We start from the raw sequence: 18,881 nt of genomic DNA, 5'->3' as shown, positions 1-18,881 counted from the left end.
CCTCTCTAGCCCGAGCGCTACTCTTCTACTCTTTGGTCGAGGTCCTCCCTTTCCCCCATGCTCTGGTAAAGCTTCCACCTACTCCTTGTCGCGCTCTGGCTTATCCCTTGCCATGCTCCCTGCGATTCTTGTCGCTTCTTCCCCATCTCGATTGCGCTCGGTTCACCACCCAGGTGAGTCGAAGATATGTAGCACCTCCCTCTTTTCCTATAAAACCCCCCTGGGGGGGGGGGGGGGGGGGGGGTCTTTAGGCTTGGGCAAAAATTCTAGAAAGGGTGGTGGTGCTGCAAAAATTTTCTCTGATCTCTTTGGTTTGATTTTTCTTTTTGCTTTGTTCATCTTGTGTGTTCTTGAGGTCTTCTTGAAAGTTTTATGTTATGTTTTGGAGAAGCTTGAACAAGTTTTAATAAGAGAGAGGTGTTTTCATTTTCTTTTCTGGATTCCCTGATCGCCTCATCTTTAGTGTGTTTGGTGTTATTTGGGTGATATTCTTTTTCTTGTTCTTCTCTTGAAAAAATCGAGTAAGGTATTCACTGTTCCCTTCCTCCCTTAACTATTCATTATCATTGGTTTTTTGCTCGGTTGCTTGCTCTAGCCTCAATGGTTCTCTGGAAAAAATAAAAAAGGAAAAGAAAAAAAGAGAGGGATGTTTGATGGAACTTGTAGCTTGCACTTAGCATGGCAGTTGGGAATCTTCCTTCTCTATTTGTTCCATACTTGAATGGTTTTCAAAGCATGCTTAGGATATTATTTTTGGAGCCTTTCTTGCTCCTTACTTGCTCTTCAACATGCTACTTTGTTGAAACTTATGTTTAAGTACATTGAAAATTCCATACTAGCATGCTTAGGATGTTATTTTTGGAGTCTTTCTTGCTCCTCACTTACTCTTCACCTCACTATTTTTTTTTTAAATGTTTGTTTGAGGCTATGCTTAGGTTTCATCTTTATCATGCTTAGGAGAAAATATTTAGAGTCTCTCTTTATTATTAGTTTCACTGATTTTGAAGAACACGTGTTTAAAATGCTTGTTGAATTTAGTTTTTTGATGGTTTGGAAAAGATTTTGGAGCTCTCCTTTGCCCTTCATGCAGATTTTGAAAGAGATGTTTAAGAGCTCCTCTTGATTCTTTTTGGATGGTTTTGAAAAGATAGAATGCATCTTTTTGTGCATGATTGGTAAATGTGAAGGAAAGTGCAATATATACTTGTTCATGTTGTAAGAAAAAAGGGGGTTCCTTTCTATTTTTGAGCTTGGACCTTCATGTGGATGCACTTGGGAAATCTAACTATGTTTTTTGTTGCTCGATATCGACTTGTTGGAGGCACGTAAATATTGCGTTTTATTGGTTTGGAGACATATTTATGGTACATTTGATTGACTATAAACATCGTTGTTACATTTATTGGAGTTTATGTGTGTATTTATGCTGAACTTTTGTCGATTTGGAGGGGACATATGCATGATTTTGGGGCAGATTTAAGCATCATTTTAAAGCTGTTTATTCTATGGTTTGGACGGGTTTAAATATTGTTTTTAGGTTGAATTAAGAACAGTTTTGAAAAGGTTTTGAGCACTATTTTGGGTCGTCTATATGCATGGCTTTGAGGCTTCTAAAAATGCATATGTTGGGCTAAATTTGCTGCATTTTGGTGCTTTTAAAAACACAACTTTTGGGTTGAGTTGGCTGCTGTTTGGAGCCTTTTAAAAATACTTTCATGGGCTAATTTGTGTTTATGAGGGGGTTTGTTGGTTGTTTTTAAGATGTTTTGGCACTAATCTGGGCTGCAGTTTTTACGTGTCTTAGTGATATGTTTGGGTTGAGTCTTGGGGCCCTCTTTAGTGATTTTGGGTTGCATCTTGTGGCTCTATTTAGTGATGTTGAGTTGCATTTTGAGGCTTTATTCATTAAGGTTTAACTTGCATCTAATACATTTTGGAAGTTCTACTTATCATTACTAAAGTCGGGGTCTATGGCTGAACTCGTTTTCAGTTGTTGGGTATATTTCTTTTGTTGGATTTATTTTTGCATTGTTGGGATTACATTTGTTGGGTTTCTTTTTTGTCAAGCATCACTCTTATATTATAATGTTGCGTTCAAAATGCTTTCAGATGATTGAATATTTACTTGAAGTCTAGCTTTAAGTTGTATCTTTGAGTTGTTTTAAAGGCAATTCGGATGTTTTGTGGACTGTTTTGATAATTGCTTGAGCACTTGTTTAAGAGAAGTTTGTTGGCATTTTGGCACTTGTTTTGGAAGATTTAGGGGAGGGCTTTTATACATCAATTTGGGCCTCCTTCATTGATTTGCTTTTGTTATATTTTTTCTTATCAATGGTTAAGTCAAAAATGAGAATTTCTGATTTAATTATTTGGAAAACACTTAAAAAAATATTTGAGGATTAGTTGGAAAACACTTACCTGAGAGTAAAACACCTTATATCACTTCAAGCACAAGTTAAAGTGTAGGCTTTCAAAATTTTATGAGCACACTCTAGGTGAGAGATCTTCTACATAATTTTCAAATGAATGATGAAACTAGGCATTTGACCTTAATTCATAAGCTAGTTAAAATGATAGACAAATGATAGACATAAGGATACACCACACCAAGATGTGGTTTATAACTTCTTTTTAATTAAATCAAGTAGTGAAATTCCCGCCATCACTTAACCTACAGTGAAACTCAATGCTCTGAGATTTGAGCTTAAGTCTTACACTCAAATTCTTCTGGCAATTGGAGACATTCCTAATGTCACATATAAGTCACATATTCCAGGTTCTTTATATGTGACATCGTGTTTTGTTTTACTCGTTTGTTTTTTTTTTATTTTCTTATACCTGATTTTCTAGCAATTTGTTTAAGTTTTGTGTAATTTGTTATTCTTTTTATTGCACTATTTACTTTAATGCACTTGCTAAACTCCTTGGGTAGACAACAGTAGGACATATGCTAGGAGACACACCAGACCTTTGAGACCCAACAATAATTATACTTGCAAATACAAAAGATAAACTAAACTTAGAGTCGCTACAGTTTGGAGCTTGGAGCAAGTCTTCGCGGGCAGCACGATGGAAGAACAACTTCAAAAGAGAAAACAGATCTACAACAGCATATCTTTTCCTAGTTTAAATACCAAGCCATAAGATTTCGAGATAGTTTGCCTAACGCGACATAAATCCTCACTTTATCTTTTAGGTCATTACACAGCTAGGTTGTGCAAACTAAGCCCTAACTTGCTTTAGGTTCTGAGGTTGTCATTCGATACGACGTAAAAGCTTCTATCTTCCAGGTCATTTGTATGACCGTGTCAAGCAAATATAAGCCCTAAATAATAAAAATTGGCAGAATGAAACATCAAATAACATCTTCTTGAAATTGAAGCCAAACAGTAGGATAATTTGGGAAGTCACCGAGGTTTCCCTTAAGATCCATGACATCCCCTACTTTTTTTCCTTTGATTTCAGAAATAAATGTTCCCGTTTGGTCCTTTTCCCACTTGAACTTTCTATGTCCAGCCTTGAAAACCGTAAACTTTGAATTCATGAAGATAGATATCTTTGATAATCATCAAGAGTTCTCTTAAGTGACTTCAGTCATTTGAGAGGTAATTAACTATAGGAAGTTTGCCTCTATAGAGAGTTTTAAGAGCCCAGTTAAAATAAACCTTATCTAGTTTTTAATATTAGGTATGAGAATTTGTTGGTCAACATAAATGTTCGCAGACTAAAATGGATGTCATAAATTCTTTAGTTTATTTGATCGAACCTCACAGATAAGTGATACGTCTATTTCTCAGGATAGCTTTGTCACTTGTAGTGTTGTGCTCGTTTATTTAAATTATCTTCTATATGGGATCTATATATAATTAAATCTCTTATCTCTTTCCCAATTTAATGGCCGACACCCACTTAGTGGAATAAAGGTTGGTTGTTGTTGTTGTTGTTGTTGCATACATGTATAGTAACTTATTTACATTTTTGTCTACTTTATATATTTTCACTCCCGAAATTAAAATGACACCCATTGATAAAGTATTTTTGTAAGGGAGAGTATAACAAGATTATAAAATGAATATGATTCAAAAATATGATACAAGATGACTTTGCATCTTCATATATCTATCGCCAGAATAGGTTTTTTATCATTAAAACGGATAAATTATTAGCTCCATAACTCACTATTGAATATTGTTGATAGCAAATATAAGATTAGATGCACTAAAATTTTGTTTAAAAATTTTAAGCACACCATTATTTCAGGTAGATCATGAATAAAGCTTGAAAAATGTGTTTTTGTTTGGTCAATCTTAAAAATCCCATAGGGTATTCCACATATGTTTGAGTTTTCTTAAAAAAAACTTATATTAAAAAATAATTTATAATTTATCATATACAGATAGTTTTTATTAAACATATATTAATTTTTTGCAACAATTTTATATGTTTATGCAATATCATTTCAAAGTTTGGTGCATAACCATAATACTTCACAGACTTCACCTTCTTCTTAATGTGATAATTTTATCTCATAAACTGATTAGAATTAATTTAAGAAAATGTTTTATTAGGTCTTGAATATTTTATGCATATTTATATGATTAATATTTAATAATTATATATGTATATTAATTTATGTGTATCATTGTTTCATTCATCATGTGATTGGATAATGCATCATGCTTCACCAGGATTCAAATTCTTAATCATATTTACAATAAGCAACAAAACTAACTTGAGCATTGGCTAAAACGATCTAACCTATGCTTTAAAGAATGGCTAATTGACACCCCCTCAAAGAAAAATGCATGTTCATTTAATAAGATGCACAATCCGATCAAAATCACAATTCATGACAATAACCCATCATTTCATAAACTAGCAGGATAATACACCCTAAACTCTAGAAACATTGAAAATTTAAGAAAATAAAGACATATATCTAATAGGGATTCATTCTATGACAGATACTAAATACAAAATTTTATCTTAAGGAGGCATTCAACTATGCATTCTCAAATGCTTAAATTAGAATTCAAACCTCAATAAACAATCAATGGTGCTTGCTGCCACCATCAGATTTTGAATGATCAGAGTGTCCTCTCCGATCTCTTGATTTACGATCCCTTCTTCCAATATCTGAGAGATCAGAAACACTTTCATCATCAGAATATCTACCTCGAGATCTGCTGCTTTTGTGCTTGTAGTTTCTTGTATGCCTTGTATGTTTTCTCTTTAATGAAGTCTTCTTTTCTGATCTGGGACGATTATGATATCCGCGACTATTTGAAGAATCAGAATCTGAACTACTCTGTTGACGCTGTGACCTGCTCCGATGTTTTCTATTTTGTTCTTTTTTTTTTTCATGACTAGAAAGAGCGCCGTCAGCTCCAGTTTTGGAAATAGTGATCATATTTTCCTTCCAAGAGCAAGAATCATTATGCCTTCTGTCTTCATAATAGACAGACTCGGTGTCTTTGGATTTCCATGATTTGTTTGGACCTGCATTGATTCCTGTAGTTTCAGGTATCCTAGATTCATGAATTCTAACTTCCATGTTATTCATGACAGAAGTTGATGCTTCAAAAGCTGGAGTGAGATTGCTCTTTCTTGGTAAGGTTAAACAGGCGGAATTTGCTTTGTCCAAGAGCGAAGGACCTGTTGGAACCTCCAATCCCAGCTCCTTACCTAAGGACTCAAGGAAATCTCCTGCAATAATGCGATTCAAAGTTGTGTTTGCCCCTTCAGACCTCTTCTCCATTTCAACCATTGAATTGAAACCCAAATCATCTTCATCATCAGAATCATCAGAAAATATGGCCTGATTAAAGAACATTACAAGAAAATGAAAATTGGAATTGAAATGCAAGATAACTCAACAATTAATCTCTTAGTATGCGAAGACTAAGTACCTTGTATAGATCAACAGGCCTCTGCACACTTGTGCTCAGATCAGTATCACGTTGCTGTGCCATTAGTTCATGTTCTTCCTGTCTTTCTACTGGGGCAGAAGCCAAAGATTCTTTATTCGCTGCAACAAAAGAAGAATTGCTATTTGCGGAGCTGATTCCTTCATTCTTAGCTTCAATAATGGAGTCTGTCATGAATACTAGAGCATCCATTTTGCTTCTTGGCCTTGGTGCCGGAGGTGGCTAAATGTGAAAAAAAAGATCATATGAGGAAAGCCTGAAGCATGACAACAATTTCAAAGGCAGTGCAAAGACAAGACACAAGAATTTGAACCAGAAAGGCTTAATAATTTTTAAATCCATCAATTCTTTATGGAAGCTATGACAAAGGATAATTAAATTTCAAGGCTCCATATGGAGAAACCATGAAGGAACCTTTTGGGAACGTGTATAACCCTTAAAACATGATGACAAGAATAAAATTTGTACTGTAATGATTATGACGCATACAATATCTATGATTCCAGAGATAATTTAGGAAATAAAATAGCAATATCTTGATCTATACTTTCATCTAAACCTAAAGATCAGGGGGCGCTAGCCAGTCACAAAATGAAAATACATAAAGCATATGCATCTACTTTCACCCCATAAAAATTTCAAAACATTTTTCTCGATTTCTAAGGGCTTGTTTGGGATCACTTTTATTTTTTGTTTTCTGTTTTTGCTATTATATTTATTTTAAAAGCAAGTTTGTTTAGTATATTTTTCACATATTTTTATTTTTAAAACAAATTATCTTACTACTAAAAACACTCAAAACATCTAACATTTGTTTCAAGTGCTTTTAAAAACAACTCACTATATTATAGCATATCAAACATGATTCAATTTAAGTAAAAACAAAAACTAATAATGATCCCAAACGGCCCATAAGTATTTGTATCAAAATGATGTGAGTTGTAGAGCAAAACGAAAAAAATTGCCTCATAACAGAAATATAAAATGGTATTGAAAGTCGCACTCAAATCAAAACACAATTAAATACTAAAAATTCAAGAATGATGATTAGTTAATCCGTTAGTAAGAATAATAAGTTGCGCAGAACAAATGCCAGACAATTAAACATTCACTGATACATCACATACACAAGATTCCCTCTCAACTCAAGTTCCATTCCATCCATAAAAACAAGGAAAGCTCACTTCAACCTGAAAATTCTAATCACCTAAAGCAAGTAAGATGCCCAAAGAAAGTAAGTTCCATAAAGTACCTTGCCCATGAATGGATCAACAATATCAAAGCGCTTGCACAATAGGAGTGAAGGCCGCCACTGGAATTCTTCCCTCTTGGGTAAAATGTTATTTGTCAGCATCTCTTCATCTTGAGAACATCGATGTGCCTTATTTAACATGCCAGAAACCATCAAAATATGTTTAATTTAGAGAAATAATATACTTTACTATCACTCAAGAGAAATAAATGGAGGATTCATAAAGCCAACCTAAGTAATTAGCATAAGGTTAATGGTTGATGAATACAATATCAGCATTTTAGGTGAGCAAGATGAGATGTATTTCATACCAGTCCACCTAATGACATAAAATGTTCATCTCCAGTTTTGGAAAAATCAATAGACTGCTGGTTGGTTTGCAGACAATCTTCAGTGTTCTGTTTTGCTTTTGTTAATGCCTCAGCTGCAGCCTCAAAATCCAATCTCTCACGAGCTCGCTCCACTTCTGAGAACTTATCACTGCCACTATAAGATGTTGAACGAAGGCCTCCTTGGTACTTCTCTTTAAGAAATAGCTCAAACCTCTCTTGTTTTGCAGGATCCTCTTTGAAAGTCTTAGCACATTCTGATGATCCAACCTGTGAAAGTTATGCAATAATTTTTCAAATCTAAACTAGCACATAAAGTGAACTAAACATGTAACTAAAAAAGAGAGCAGGGGAATTGCATTTTAAACCATATCAAACCCAAGATACTCACAAGTGCTGAAGATTTTGTGAATGTATCAGAGAGGTTGGATTGAAAGTGGACAACTGCAGTCCGCGTTGCAGATTTTAAAGATTCATTTGAACTCCTTTCTAGTGGTCTTTCACCCAGTACTTTTCCACGGTTGTCAGCAGACATCTGTACGGATACAACATATTCCACGCCTGCTTGTTTTTCCTGATCCGCCAGCCTACGCTTTGCCTCCCACAATTTCCTTGCATAGTAATCATAACCACTCCCGCCATTAAGAAATGAAAACATTGGATTCGATCTATTTTTTTCTTTGGAAAGATCTTCAAATAGTTTGCCACAGCGAGCAACCAGATTTGCAAACCCATCAATCAATAATCTTGAATTGTCATCTTCTGGTGCAGGGACTTCTGGAGGAGGTGGCTCCAAAAACTTTTCAATAGTTTCAAGAGGAGACGCAAACTTGTGATAAGGCTCAAAGTCGGGCGGAATGACAGGAGGCTGAAATCTGTGAAACAATTCAGACACATAAAAATGTTAATATAGTTTGAGCTTGGCACCTATATATTGGATTTTTGCGTGTAGAACTAAAAGACCAGGCTAATACCAGATACTAGGCTAAGCCTGCTTTTTATAAATTCAAATATACTGTGCAGGTAAAGCTATGTGAGATACTGCAGAGGTGCTTATATCTAATTTACATAAGATGCCAATTAGATTTATTTTTATTAATTATATAGCACCTCAGGTCCACTGACGACATTCTTATTTCTTCATTCAAATGCATCTTCTTTTTTTTCCTGGACAAATGTTCCATTTCAACAAATTCAATTTTTGTTTTAATAAAAAAGAAAAATATCCCACTACATTGCACCATAATTTCCTTTGAGAAATCAATGTAATTCTTTTTTTCAATATTATCCATAGCCCATGTGACAAAATGGAGAATGATTATTCATAAAACTCGCCTCAAAATAGGTGGCATAAGGGTATTGGTTATGATTATGATAATCAAGACGACTACTATCCATGAATTTGATCATAGAACCAAACATATTTTCATACATGGAATTCCTGAAACACATAATTTTGAAAAAAAGAATAATCAATATTGCACAATTTTTATATGCTGATATCCTCTTTACAAACATCGAGACTTCTCTTCTTCTTCGCCATGTTTAATTGACTCTTATTTTTCAAACAATATACTCTTATCAAATAGATAGATTACTGCCTACATTACAAACACTACTAGGTTCTCAAAAATATTAAAAGTTAGTAAAATGAAAAAGAAGATTGGAACGCAAAACCAGCTCATTCTAAACAGCTTGATATTTGATATGCAAATATTCAAAGGTCAAATATAAGTGACAGAAATGTAAAAACTACCATTAAAATTTAAAATTTGGCAGTTACCGTTCTAAACTGTAGTCAGAGCTTGATGCAATTTTAAAACTAGGTAGACCTCCCTTAGTGTTTTCCAGCATGAGCTTATCATCTCCAATTAGTTTTGAAGGTTGATCTTCTTCTACTTCATTCATTAATAGTCCAAAACCTAAAGAACAAAATACTTTTAAATAAAAAAAAAAAGTTTAAGAAAAAAAGTAAATACAAAATACAAGTTTAGCAGATCAAATTGCCAGGGCTTCAGGATTGATAAGTGAAGGAAAACGTGATAGTAAGAATTCTCTTATTCTTTAATGATCAAAGTACAACTCTACTCATATAATGAATAAAAAAAAGTCTAACATTACAACATACCAAAGACACAACAAATAACAAAAGAAATATAACTTAATAAGAAAGGACTAAACGAGAATAAATTTAAAATGGGAAACTCATAATTCTCACTCTCCCTCAAGTTGGGTCATAGATATTGTAATTGTAAAGACCCAACTTGGTATTCAAATCAGTGAAACTACCTGGAGGTAAAGATTTAGTAAGGACATCAGCAACTTGAAGATGAGTTGGAATGTAGATTAAGTGAATAATCCCTCCATTGATCTTTTTAGAGAAAAAATGTCTATCAATCTCATGTGCTTGGTCCTGTCATGATGCATAGGATTCTTTGCAATACTAAATGGCGGTTTGGTTGTCACAAAACATCTTTTATGAGATTGACTATATAGTATCCCAACTCATTTAGTACACTTTAAATCCACATTCCTTCATAAATTCCTAACATAAGTGTCTGATACTCAGATTATGCACTACTTCTAGAGACCACTGTTTGCTTCTTGCACTTCCATATGACAAGATTTTCCCGAAGACATAAGAATAATACCCAGAGAATGATCTTTTGTCTGTGAGTTTTCTTGCCTAGCTAGCATTAGTATACACATCTACCTCTTTGTTGTCAGATTTCTTAAACAATTACCCACTACGAGGAGCCTTTTTAAGAAACATCAAAATTCTGTAAACCATCTACAATTTTTTTCCATTTCGATTGTTCATGTGATGACTTACTATACCAATAGAGAAATGTATGACAAGTAGATAAACTTTCCCACAAATCTCTAGTATCTATCTTTTTCCACTAGTGTCTTTTACGTCCCTAGCTATAATTTTTTCGTTGAAATTCATAGGAGTCTTAGTAGGTTTGCACCACAACATTTTCTTCTTTCTTTTAATAGGTCTAGGATGTACTTTCTTTGGGATATCATAATATCTATCTTGAACTTGGCCACTTCCATGCCTAGAAAGTATCTCATAGCTTCGACATCCATAATTTCAAATTCAGTAGCAAGAACCACCTTAAGCTTCACAACCTCTTTGTCGTCATCTGTCAAGATCATATTATCTACATAGACAATGAGTACAACTTTCTTACCCCCCCCTGTATATACTTTGTGAGCAGTGTATGATCAGCTTGGCATTAGATGTATCCATTAGATTTCATAGTCTTGACAAACTTGTCAAAGCAAGCCCATGGAGAATGTTTGAGATCATAAAGTGATTTTCTTAGTTTACAAACATGATGTTTATCTAAGTCATCTCTAGTTCTGGTGGGATCTCCATACATTTCTTCCTTAAGATCTCCATTCAAAAATGCATTATTGACACCAAGTTAATATAGTTCTCACTCTTTATTCACGGCCAAGGAAAGAAGAACATATGTTTAATTTGACCAGTGGAGCAAAAGTCTCTAGATGATTTATCCCATAAGACTGAGGGAAATCTTTGGCCACCAAACTCGCCTTGAACCTCTCAATGCACCCATCTGTCTTGTACTTAGCATTTAACACCCATTTGCATCCGAAAGGTGTGTATATCGCATTAAACTTAAAAAAGAAGTATCAAAAAGTACAAAAAATAAGTCCTCAGGTTTGTGCAAAAGAGGCCCTATCATCTCGGAGGATGGCAAAAATCTCCTAGGATTCCGGAACCGAGTCAAAAGAAAAACTATGAATAAGAGCCCTTTGGGCACACAAATGGTTAGCTCTATTGAGCTTGTGAGGTATAAAATGAAAAATTACTTGTATGAAGAAAGTAAGAAAGGCAAAAATGTGGCATTAATCCAAGTTGTCCTTCCAGCTTCCATGATCCATCGATCTCCTTATGTGATTGATGACCTTAATGTTATGACCCTCCAAAATAATACCTTTGGTCTTGAAAATCCGAGGCTGGAAGATATTGTGAATAGATAGAATAGCCTAGAGCTGCACAAAGCCATTGTCCCAATGTTGCAAGTGATGGCCCATCGGACTCCGTTTTTCATTAATGATAGCAAAATGCTTGACGGCTTCCTTAAAGGAGTTGAAGGTCGGCATAGGAAAAACCACTAACTTAAAAACTGTAGCACCTTGCACACCACCAAACAGTTGGCGATAATCATGTAGGATAAAGTAATGAGTAATATTAAGCAAATTGTAAATTATGTTCTTGGGGAATTAAAAGATCAATTTTTATGAGTAAAAATAGTTGGTGGTGGAATAATAATGTGAAAGAAAAGATAAATAAATTTTTTTTTTATAATAGTTATTTAAATATAAGGTGGTTCACAGGAAGTCTGAGAGAACAATCTATGATTCTAGGAATTATGCTTTTAGTGATCTTTATAATATATTTAATACTAAAAAAAATCAATGATATGTATAAAAATTAGTCAAATGATAAAGATTTAATTCAAGTATAAAGTGCACTAAGAATGAAAATTAAGAAAAAATATTCTTCTAATATGAGCATATTCATCATAGGTGAGTGAGATATTTGGATAAATTTTTCAATAATGATTGTGAAATACGATCAACTCCAAGGATTTTAATATCATAAATAATAACATAACTTTTATTTTTCAACGTTCACATTAGCAAAATAAAAGTTAAGTAGGCTTTAAAGAAAATGAAGTATAGAAAGGTGGTAGGACTTGATGATATTCCAATAGAAGTGTGAAAATATTTAAGAGATTTATGAATTTTTAAGTTGACTAAACTTATTAATATTACTTTAAAATCTAAAAAAAAATGCTTAATGAGCAGAGAAAGTTTATTGGTTCCAATATTTAAGAATAAAGAGAACGCACAAGGGTGGGCAAATTATAGAGGTATTAAGTTAATGTGGCGTACATTAAAGTTATGGGAGAGAGGAACTAAAAATAGGTTACAACATGATACAAAACTTTCTCAAAATCAATTTGGATTTATGCCAAGCAATTCTACTTTGGAAGCTATACAGTTATTGAGAGGTTTGATGTAGTACAGAGAGAGTAAGAAGGATCAACATATGATTTTTGTTGATACAGAAAAAACTTATAGTAAGGTTACAAGTAAAGTACTTTAGCAGTTCTAAAAAAAAAGGTGTTGATATTTCTTGTACTCGAGTAATTAAAGATATGTATACTAGTGTTGTTAATTGTGCTCAAACACAATAATGATTGACCAAGTATTTTTTTTCAATTCGATTGGATTACAGCAGAGACAGGCTTTAAGCCCATATCTTTTTTCTTTAGTTATGGATGTTTTTACAGGACATTTATAAGAGGATGTATCTTGGTGTAAGGTTTTCGCTGATGATATACTTCTTTTGGATAAAACTAGAGAGAGTTCAAGAAAAAACTTAAAATATGGATGTCAACTTTAGAATCTAAAGACTTTCATTTGAGTAGATTTAAAACTGAATACATGAAATGTAAGTTTAATAATAATATATCCAATGAAGGGGTAGTAACACTCATTGATTAAGTCATTAAAAGGAGTGAATATTTTAGATATCTCAAGTCTATTGTTCAAAGTGATGGTGATATAGATGGGGATGTTATTAGTAGAATTCAAGTTAGATGGTTAAAGTGGAGGAATGCATTGGGTCTATTATGTGATAGAAAAGTACCACTCAGACTAAAAGGAAAATTTTATAAAATGATGGTGAAACCTATAATGCTTTATTGTACAAATGTTGGTCTATAAAAGAGAAGCATAAAATTAAGCTAAGTGTCGTTGAGATGAGAATGCTCAGGTGGATGAGTAGATTTACACTTAGAGAGAAAATATGAAACTAATATATCAGTAAAAGGGTTGGAGTAGCTTTAGTGGAAAACAAAACTAGAGAGTGTCCCTTAGATGGTTTGGATACATTAAACGTCGACAATCTGATAACAAAGTTAGGAGAGTAGATGTTTTAGATTTGACTTGTGTTAGGAAAGCTAGATATAGACCTAAAAAGATTTGGGGCATATTGTATAAAAAATGATCTTAATTTATTAGAATTAAATAAAAATATGACACTCAATAGGACACAACGGAGATAAGGGATTCATGTAGTCGACGTGGGTAAAGGCTTGTTATTGTTGTTGTTGTATAAAATTCTCTACTAAAAAGTTGTCGAAAAAAGAATGGTATATTTGTTTAATTAGAAGAATCAATCCTTCAAGAGTATAAGTTACCAAAGTAATTTTATCCATAAATTATTAATATAGCATATTAAATGATGAAGAGAATTTATTTAAGAAAGACCTCCTATTTTTTCTTTTTTTTTTTTGGTAAAGAAATTTGAGATTGAACATCTGCATATTTTTTAATGTAAGTGTTTTATTCTAAAGAATTAAAAAGAATCTTTAGAAAAATTTAATAGTAAATGTGATGATGAAATTTCTTAGGCTATTCTAATTTCAAAAGAGCTTAGAGAGTTTTCAAAAAAAAATTAAAATAAAGAAGAATCAGTACATATCATTTTTTATGAAATTTCAGTTGATCCTATTAAAGATTATGTGAATGAAGAAGAAGTTGATAAAATTGAGAAAACGAATTTGGAAAATAAAGTGGTTGATTCTTTGTCTAAAGAATAAAAGATAATTTATGGATTATTACTTTGAAAGAAGAGTCAGAATCAATTTATAGGGAATAGGATTTGAGAATTGATCTTTAAATGCCAAGATAAAAATATAATTGAAACAAAATGAGTCCATAGAAACAAGTTAGATGACTCAGATTGTTTTGTTAGAAATAAGGTTAGATTTATTGCATAGGGTTAGACTCGATTGGAGGTATAGATTTTGAATCTTTTTTGCACCTAGCAAGATTAATGGCCATTAGACTATTCATTGCTTATGCATGTTTTTGAAACTTTAAAATCTTTCAAATAGATGTAAAGAGCACATTCCTAAATGAGTTTATTGATCAAGATGCTTTCGTAAAACAAACTCATGGTTTCAAAAGCACCGAATAGCCCGATCAAACATTCAATTTGAAGAATGTTTGATATGCTTTGAAATAGGCTCCTTTAGCATGATATGATAATCCAAACAATTTTTAATTGATTAAAAATTTAGAAAAGGTTGAATATGATACTATTTTATTTATTAAGATTATAGGAGATGATTTGACCATTTTATAAATGTATGAAAATGATATATTGCTTTGAAGTAATAATAAATCATTGCATCACAAGTTTTCATCTATAATATTTAAAAATTTTGAAATGTGTATGATGAGATAGCTCAACCTTTTTAGATCTTCAAGTGAAACAATAAAAAAATGCATCTTCCGTTTTAAACTAGGCATACAAATGAATTGATTGAAAGATTTTACATAAGAAATTTAAATATAATAAGATAATCATGAGCCCAACTACAAAATTAGATTTTGGTGAATTAGGAAAATCTGCAGATAAAAACTTCATAGGAGTTTCACTGTTATACCTTACTGCTAGTAAGGCTGAAATTATTTTTGATGTATGCCTTCGTAGGTTTGCTTTCAGGCCAATCCCAAAGAATCACATTTAACAGCAATAGAGCATATATTTAGTCATTTTTATGTGCATCCTTATTAGGCTTGTGGTATCCTAAAATTTTCAAGTCATGTGATATAATTGCCTATTCTAAATTAATAATGTAGATTATGCTAGCTGCAGAGTTGATTGAAAGATTATCTCAGACATACGTTAATTTTTAGGATCATCACTTATATCTTGATTTTCTATGAAACAAGATTCTATCGATTTATTCACTATTGAAGTTGAGTACATAGTTGCACGTTGTTATGTTGCACAGATTATTTGGTTAAAATAATAGATAGAAAGTTTTAGACTTAAACTAGAACAGCACATTCCAATTAAGTGTGATAATATCAATGTTAGCTTAATTAGGAGTCCAATCTAGCTACAAATGAGTTACTCACATGACTGTAGAAAACAGCAAAGTGTTGTTGTGGGCAGCTACAGAAAGGTACGGTGGCAATGTGGGAGGATGCAGAAGGGAGTAGGAGGAAGATAATCACCACCTCAGGAGAAGGATCCAACCGGAGCACCACTCAATCCGTTGGATACAGCACTCAAGGAGGGAAGAAAGGCTGTCAGCGCTGTCCTAAACACATCAAACGAAAAAAAAAACTCCTAAGATAAATCCTAATACACACATATATAGGGAAGGACTAAGAAAGAACAAAGGATAATAGGAAAGAAAGAATAGAAAGGAAACCGAGACTATTTAGGCAGCCCAACTCCCGTCTTCCACAATTTTTTTCCTCGTGGTACTGTATCAGCTACAGTACCAAGAGAAAATTGTGCAGGAAAAGCTCCTCTGTCAGATTGAACTCTCAGGAAGCCCTGGATTAGTTTGGTCCAGGAGAAAAACATGCGGCTGCCGCGTCTGTCCCACATGCCCAAAACCCGCGTCCACACTTTGATGCTCGCACCTCAAACAAGAAAATAACTTACAATGAAGTAATCATATGGTATGATCAACAAATAAAATTTGATGATCAGCTAAAGCACTAAAAAAACACAAGCAAATGAAAGATATAAGACTAACAATCATTCCAAAAATTCACCAATGATAAATAAGCAAACAAGAAGCTAAGAAAAGCACTCTCATGTGGGCAAGTTAACAGGCCTAATTAGCCCAAAGAAAATGTTGTCCATTCAGTATCTTCAATACTTCATTTATAAAGCAGTAAATGACGAGGCAGTTTCAATGGAATCATAAAAACGGGTAATTCTTTGATGTTATTTTTAAACGATTTTAAATGAACAGAATTCTTGCAAAAGAATTTCTTAGACGGTGACAAAAAATATAGTACAAGTATGAAGGATTCATACAGCCACCATCCAACACTAACAATCATTCCAAAAAGTTCACCAATGATAAATAAGCAAACAAGAAGCTAAGAAAAGCCCTCTCATGTGGGTAAGTTAACAGGCCTAATTAGCCCAAAAATAATGTTGTCCATTCAGTATCTTCAAAACATCATTTATAAAGCGGTATATGACGAGGCCGTTTCAATGGAACCATACAAGCGGGTAATTCTTTGATGTTCTTTTTAACAGATTTTAAATCAACAGTATTCTTGCAAAACAATTTCTTAGAAGTTGAAAAAAAAAATAGTAAAAGTATCAAGGATTCATCCAGCCACCAACCAAGACTGCACCTCCCACAGAAACATCCTACTCTACCTTCCAGTCAGCATCAACAAGCCCGAATATCTCTACATCCATTACTGTCTCTAACCCTTTCCATATCCCCCTAAGACCCAAACATCTCTCCTTGTTTAGGCCACTCTCCCATCTAGGCTAGCAGACTATCTTCTTTTAACCTGCTCTACCAACGCAACCACAGATGGCTCTCAGCACTAAGTTTCCTGGCCAGAGCTTGATCAGAACTATACAACAGCAACAACAATAACAATGACGACAAGCCTTTATCCCACTAAGTGGGGTCGGCTACATCAATCATTTTTCTTAATTGTGCCCTTGATCAGAACTATAGAAGAAAAAAATGGAACCAAGAAGGGCTGGAACATGAAGTTAGACAAACAAGCTCAGCTACAGTATAGTTGAGCTTATTTCACATCGCCAACTCAAACTTCATACAAATTTGAAGCCAGACAATTTTGGAGTTTTGTTGTTTAACTAAGCTACCAAGAGGATCAGTTCCTGGTTTTAAATTCAAGTTGAAGAGTAAACAATCATTAGACAAGTGATATTATGAAAAAAGTAGCCTAACAAAATTAGCATGAAAGAGTAATTGTAATTGTTAATTCTCACCAGAAGCATAAATGTCCTCATCATCAATGTCAAGCTCCTCTAATGCCCCAATCCCAAAGCCAGGCCTGCTGATGATTGAATGAAAGTTTAAGTCCAAAATCAAAAGGAAATGAAAATTTTTCTAGAACGATAATTCGTGATATAAGTGCTCCACTTCGCAAAAGAAAGAGAAACTATTTTTATCAAACAATGGAATCTAAGATCATATTACAGTCTGGCGCCAAATGATTTCCCTTCATTAAAACATCTCGTTTGACACCTCGATTATCTCGGGATTCATGCAACATTTTCCTCTCTGAGAATAATGAAAGAAATCTATCAAACTAGTAGAAACATTTCACAAAATATTAAATTGTGCTAGAAAAAATTCTACCCTCTCAAGAGCTTTCAGTCACCTTTAAATTCAGGAGCATGCTCAAAAGGATCATAGCCCAAGCCATATAAATCCTGCTTCGGATTGACAACATACGCCTAAACAAGAGAATTGGAGTTTAAAAACAATTTCTCATAGACCACAAAGAAGATTAAAATCCATTTCATGTTATTAGAAAGGGGAAAAAATTTGAAATCAATTTCACGTCCTAGATGAAAGATCAAACTACAAAAATCTTCCTGTAATATGCACGATTGGACAAGAGGCAAAATAAACATTTTATATGCAAGAGATATATAGGATTCTAATAGAAACTGACATGATTGTTTCCATGGGCTGGAGAAGTACTGACGCAGGCGCTAAACTACAGCACCCGGATGTGGGCGTTAAATGCGCCCCGAAGCAGGGCGCTTTGATCCCGCGGGCCAGAAGACCCACGAAGCTTCGCAGGAGTTGTAGCGGGGCAGGATCACGATCTCATGCGTAGACCGAAGTGAATCGCGAACATTCGCGATCCTAGAAGGCGCCACACCTATCTTCTTTGAGAAGGGTTTTTTTGGATTCTTCTTGTCTTCCCACCCTCTTCCTTTGTGTAGAAGTTTCCTTTGTCCAGCCAATATCTATAAATTAGTGTCCTTAGTGTGTGGGGAGTCAACTCTGGTTGGCTTGTATACAAATCTATTGTGTGGAGCCTTTTTTTTCTCTTGCTAGGGCTAGGGTTGTATCCGACGACAGGTGGTGCTCCGGTTATATCCTACTCTGAGGTGGTGTTGTATCCTACCAAGCTCCTCCACTACTTCCTCCCGAACCCTCTTCTACCCTCTTCCCTAGTTGTCAACCACCCCATATCCCTCCACCACTACGTGGCCACCTCTACTCCCTCCACACCCTTGTTGTCCAGCCTACCTACAACCACCCAAACACCAACCCTACCCAACCAAAGAGCCTCCTTGTTTTCCCACCTTTCCTTACCACCCTGTCGACGCCGCCACCACCTTCGAATCTCTTCATACAGTGCTCCCTAGAGATTAGTCTATTATTGTATTCTATTTCCGTTTGAGTAGTGTTGTAATCTTATTTTTATATTAATAAAATTTGCTTTTGTGTTTCGCTATAATCTAACTAGTTCAGGTATCATTTGATATCAGAGCTAGCCCGA

General features: G+C 34.1%; 1 protein-coding gene across 1 annotated transcript in view; it reads right to left on the bottom strand.

The window, feature by feature from the left end:
• Window positions 1-4,850: 4,850 nt before the first annotated feature.
• Window positions 4,851-18,881, bottom strand: part of LOC110037841 (G patch domain-containing protein TGH) — a 34,095-nt gene continuing 20,064 nt past the window's right edge. The window contains exons 8-16 of the mRNA XM_020742569.1: window positions 17,745-17,820; window positions 17,538-17,644; window positions 17,350-17,470; window positions 9,292-9,430; window positions 7,900-8,383; window positions 7,491-7,778; window positions 7,180-7,308; window positions 5,910-6,149; window positions 4,851-5,818 (exon numbers count right to left, since the gene is read on the bottom strand). Coding sequence (XP_020598228.1) covers window positions 5,051-5,818; window positions 5,910-6,149; window positions 7,180-7,308; window positions 7,491-7,778; window positions 7,900-8,383; window positions 9,292-9,430; window positions 17,350-17,470; window positions 17,538-17,644; window positions 17,745-17,820 — 2,352 coding nt within the window. The 3' untranslated portion in view covers window positions 4,851-5,050. The remainder of the gene's footprint in view (window positions 5,819-5,909; window positions 6,150-7,179; window positions 7,309-7,490; window positions 7,779-7,899; window positions 8,384-9,291; window positions 9,431-17,349; window positions 17,471-17,537; window positions 17,645-17,744; window positions 17,821-18,881) is intronic.

This window comes from Phalaenopsis equestris, unplaced genomic scaffold (assembly GCF_001263595.1).
Source record: "Phalaenopsis equestris unplaced genomic scaffold, ASM126359v1 Scaffold225779, whole genome shotgun sequence".
Taxonomy (NCBI): domain Eukaryota; kingdom Viridiplantae; phylum Streptophyta; class Magnoliopsida; order Asparagales; family Orchidaceae; genus Phalaenopsis; species Phalaenopsis equestris.
This window is presented reverse-complemented; position numbering and strand designations above follow the sequence as displayed.